The sequence below is a fragment of the Hylobates moloch genome, unplaced genomic scaffold, assembly GCF_009828535.3.
Source record: "Hylobates moloch isolate HMO894 unplaced genomic scaffold, HMol_V3 SCAFFOLD_14, whole genome shotgun sequence".
NCBI classification, from domain to species: domain Eukaryota; kingdom Metazoa; phylum Chordata; class Mammalia; order Primates; family Hylobatidae; genus Hylobates; species Hylobates moloch.
Genome location: NW_026652289.1, coordinates 739,825 through 744,824, shown reverse-complemented (window position 1 = coordinate 744,824; position 5,000 = coordinate 739,825). Strand labels below are relative to the sequence as shown.

The 5,000-nt window shown below is 54.5% G+C and overlaps 1 protein-coding gene across 50 annotated transcripts in view; it reads left to right on the top strand.

Moving 5' to 3' along the window:
* PCBP3 (poly(rC) binding protein 3) overlaps positions 1-5,000 on the top strand; it is a 264,611-nt gene that overhangs the window by 228,512 nt on the left and 31,099 nt on the right. For all 50 annotated transcript variants that reach the window (XR_009209701.1, XR_009209700.1, XR_009209699.1 and 47 more), the window contains one exon: positions 4,602-4,733. Coding sequence is in view for 46 of the 50 variants with exons in the window: in XM_058427584.1 (XP_058283567.1) it covers positions 4,602-4,733 (132 nt within the window). In the remaining 4 variants the exon portion in view is untranslated. The remainder of the gene's footprint in view (positions 1-4,601; positions 4,734-5,000) is intronic.

The following is a 5,000-nucleotide window of genomic DNA, read 5'->3' as shown; positions in this document are numbered from 1 at the left end:
CCAGTCCCAGGTGGACACTGGTTAAAATCTACCTGAAGGTGTTCAGAGGGCCCTTGAGTCATCGCTCTGGGGCCATCTCTCACCCTCACACCATGTTAGGATTGTGCTGGTGACAGATACCTGGCCTTAAAAGAACCTCAGCAGTCTTTGTAAAGCTTCCCACCAGTGTTGACTGGAGATATTCATCAATTTGTCTACAGCAATCTTTGTAAAGCTTCCTACCAGTGTTGACTGGAGATATTCATCCAGTCTTTGTAAAGCTTTCCCACCAATGTTGATTGGAGATATTCATCAATTTGTCTACAGCACGATGAGTAGTTTCATGGATTGACTTAGCTAATACCCGTTTGAAATCATCTGGTACCACAGCCTGCTGAGAGCACCAGAGAAGATTGAGTAAAGGGTACAACCAGAACTTTCAGAATTTGTCCATTCTTCCTTTTCAAAATCAGGAGCGAAATGTTGAAATCTTACAATGACCTCTTTGCTTGCCTCCAGAGATCCAGCCTTCAAGGCTTAACTGGAGTCGAGCTGTGGCTAAAGCACTGGTTGGGCAGAATGACCCCCCAGAGCACCTCCTCCAACGTCCGCATCTCCGTCTGCACTGGCCTCGCATCTGCAGTCACCACCTCTCTAGGAAGAAGTGTACCCAAGAACTCAGCACCCGGCCCATGTAGGGTGGGCTTCCAGCAGAGCTAAAAGCCCCTCTGTTTCCAGAGCATCCACAGCCATGGGCCCTTGGTTAGTTGACAAGCACTGGCAAGTGTGATGAGTTCTGCATCTGGCAGACTTTCTGCACCACAGAGGACTGTGCCGAAGGAGAGCCAGGTTAGCGGCAGCACACTGTCCCAGCCTGCTTGGGCTGCCATTGCAAAATGCCACGACTGGGTGGCTTACACGGCAGACGCTGGTTCTCTCACAGTCCAGGAGGCTGGAAGTCTCAAATCAAGGTGCCATGAGGGCCTCTCTCTTTGGCTCGCAGGCGCCATCTTCTTCCTGGGTCCTCGTAGAGTCACTCCTCTGTGTGTGTCAGTTCCTTGTCTCCTCTTACAAGGACACCAGTCAGATTAGATTAGGGTCTACCATAGGGACCCCATTTTACCTTAGTTACCTCTGTAAAGCCCCATCTCTAAACACAGTCACACGGAGGGTCAGGGTTTCAGTGGATGAACTTGGTCCGGTTCTGTAGCACAGGCCCTGCCTGATCACCTCCAGCTTCATTTGTGAAGTAGGACGTTAGGCCGGGGTTCTCAACAGAGTCCGCTAAGGCCGCAGGTGGGTGGGGTCTCCACAGGCTTCCTCATCTCTGAACAAAGGAGGGCGTCACCACGATGTGTCAGAACTGAATCGCTAGGGAGATTTAGGTCTTCTAAGTCTTAATGAGGACCTGGAAAAAGCAGGAGGGGGCTTCAGTGACCCCAGGACGTGACTGTCCAAGTTCATCGTTGTCCTCCCCAGTGAGGGCAAAACATGCCCACTCTCCTGGTCTAGCAGCAGCCCTGGAGGGGCAGCGTGAACACCCACCACCATGAAGCAAGTGGCTTTGGGAAGAATGGACAGCGAAGTTGTGTTTTGGTTCAGTACCCCTAGGAAGTAAGGGAGAATAATTTTGTTGGTGGCCCTGAGGTCTTCAGCAGATCAGTATCTTGGTATCTGTACTGGCAGGACAGGCATGTCATAGGGGCTGGGGTCAGGTCAGGAACACCTTTGGGTAGGAGCCATGGGGGTGGGGTCGGGCCGGGAAGGCCTTGGACAGGGGCCGTTTGTCTGTAGTTTGAGCCCTTCTTTCGGATTTGGGGTCATGGGATTGTGGAGAATTTCGGGTCATGTTTTGGTGGAACCTCTCGCAGCCTTTAGAGGCTCTCCCCCAGTCATTTTGCCTGTGTTGGTAGGATTGTGTCAGGTGCAGTGTCAAGACCCTTATCCGGAGTCTGCACCCACCTCATGAGGCAGGGGTCTGCCCAGAGCCCACACAGCCTGCCAGTGGGCTGAGGAGTTCCCCGGGAGCTCAGGAAACAGTGTCTCTGATGTGCATTTAAGCTGCCATCCCATTTTCAGGCAAAGTCTCCACCTACTAAATTTTCAGGGGTGGAGTCCCAGAGCAAGAAGGAATGTTTTCCAGTCAAGGGCCCAAAGGTTACAGCTCAGGGCTGGGAAATAGGGAGAGAACACGCGGCGGGTTATTTGAAACGCCTCCCAGGGTGTGGTGTATCTAAACTGAGGAGGAGGATGATGTGAGACCTTTCTGCAGGTCGGATGCAGGAAGAGCCCTGTAGCCACCAGGAGGATGAGGAAGACCACCTGCGTCCAGTGTCAGTCACCCTGAGAGCTGAAGGCCAGGCCGATGCCAGCCGCCCGTTCCTTCCTCGGGCTCCCTCACTGCCTGGACCCAGGATCTTTCTATGTCTCAGTTGTTCGTTCTGGGGATGGGATCATCTTTTCTCTGGCGTCCTTTCTGAATGCAGCAGCTACTACATGAGTGTCCTTGTTGGGTGCTGGGGCTGGTGAGGGGTGCCTAGCTCTCTGATCTGCAGGAATCCTGGCTCATTTTTGTTCTAGAGCTTTTTCAGTGTATTCTGCCAGTGGCTGTCATTCAGCAGAAGGGCTATTCCTATCCCTATTTCTGCTTTCGAGTGGGGTTTCACTCCACTGACCTCATGGGACGAAAGGGCTGCCCTTACGCCAGCGCCTCCCTTACCTCAAAGGGTAGAGACAGTTGAGATTGTCGGAAGGAACTTTCTAGTCTGTCCCCAAATCTCCAGTCGTTTCATCTTACGGCTGTCTTTGTGATTGTTCTAATCAGTTCCTATTGGAGATGTTTTAGGGTGGCATTTAGGACTTTGCTGTGGGAACTTTTTTGACCCTAGGGTTTATTTGTTGACAGAGTTCAGGTAACTCTGGGTCATGTGCAACCAAAAGAATTCAAAATTCTTCTATTGGTCATTGCAGGTCTTGTCTGGGTGTAGGGAATCCGTAAATACAGCTCCGAATTCAGCTCCAATCCAAGGTTTAGCTTCTGGAGTTGCCTATTCACCTGGCTCTTGGGGGGTTGGGTTTTTACAGGCAGCCGGCATTTGGGAGTTTTAGGAGTGCTGGAAAAGTTAGAGGTGGAGTCAATGGAGGAGCTGGAAGGGAAGGACGGGGCAGGGGGAGTGCTGGGCAGGGGCAGTGGGAGGAAAAGGAGGAGAGAGCTTACGAGCCTGGGGGTCTGGTTTGTTGCCGGCGTCTGCCAGGTTGCTGACTAGCTTTAGCCAAAGAATGTTTTAGTTAAGCTATTTTTAAATCAGAAGTTCATTTGAAGTCCTCTTCATACCAATCAAAAAATGCTGCCCATTGGGCCTGAAAAAATCTTTTTATCTTTCTTTTTTAAGGTGCCTCTCAATGAACAATTGTGTTAAAGTCAAATGTTCCCCCGGGGCAGCCAGTGAGGCCCAATCATCCTTGGGGAATTGAGGCCACTTGGAGAGACAGGCACCAGAATTCGGGTTGCAATGAGTCCATTCAAGAAGGAGTTTTCCTGGGAGAGGAGGGGACTGAGACATGGCCCCATGAGAACAGGTGGCAGGAAGTGGGAATTTAGTGTCTGTGCCTGTGCCTCAGGTCCCCAACCTGACACCTCGACACACAGCCTCGCCCCAGCCTCACCAGAGAGAACGCTCTGTCTGGGTCAAAGTCAAGCTCTCAGCACAAAAAATAGACAAAGGAGACACCATCCTATTTTCTTGCTAGTCTATAGCAGTTTGTCCAGGCACACACTGACCAAGCCTTGTTTCTAAGAAGAGGGCACTTTTCATGGAGAGCAAATCGTGTTGCCCTGAATCGTAGCTCGGGCATGATGGATCCAGAGCTGGGAGGTGTCCTGGGGGAGCCGCCCTGTCATTGCCTCTGCCGAGCTGTCTACCGCACTCTGCAGCGAGCTCCGGGTCACAGCCTGGACACTCCCCATGCGGCTGACGGAAGCCCCGTCCCCCACGGGTTGCCAGCCTGAACCCAAAGCCCAGCTCCGTCTCCTGGGTGTCAGGACCACGAGCCAAACCAGGCTGCCCAGGAGGGTGGGCACAGGCCCACCCCTACCTCAGCCTTTGCTGCCCCCTCACACTTCTACGTTAACCACACATCTCCTTCCCTAGGCAAGACCCCAGGAGCCATTCTCTGCCCCCGTGCCCTCAACACCCAGTCGTGGCCTGTCCCCAACATCCCTGCCTCACCTGGCCCTGGGCATCAGACCCAGCCCCCAGCTAGTCTCCAGCCTCCATTCTCCCCTCCTCTTAGGCCAGCGTCCACACTTCCTGTATCAGCCTGTCTGTCCACACCCCCTGCCCACCAGGTCTCCACGACCAAGGCCAGACCTGCCCCAACCCCACTGTGGCATGGTGACCATCCTGCCTTGCCATCTGTGTGCCCTGCTGGACCTGCCCGTCCATTTCAGCGGCGTCTCCTAGTCCTCCCTGGCCTGGCCTGGCCACTGTGTCCTTGGCTGTGCATGGGAGGGGCTCTGTGGGCTTCTGAGTGTGGGAAGTCAGGACGCACCCCCTGCACTCCCCCTGCTTTCTCACTGCACGAGGCCTGATGTGCTGCCAACACACGTGTCTCTCCCCTAGGATATCATCAACTCCATGAGCAACAGCCCTGCCACCAGCAAGCCCCCAGTGACGCTGAGGCTGGTGGTGCCTGCCAGCCAGTGCGGGTCCCTGATCGGCAAAGGAGGCTCCAAGATCAAGGAGATCAGGGAGGTAACAGGACCTTCCCAGCCTGGGCCGCTGCGGAGCCTCTAGGCAGGGTGTGGGTGGTGGTCTCAGGCCAGGCAGCCTTCCTGAGCCTCGTCCCTGCTGTCTGCAAGCCCAGTGCTGGCCACGCAGACCCCACAGCTCAAAGTCCAAGACAGGAACACAGGACCCATGAGCAAGCGCAAGTGTGCTGCAGGGACCCCCCCCACCCACTGCCCACCCATGGCCCCCCCACCCACTGCCCACCCATGGCCCCCCCCACCCACTGCCCAC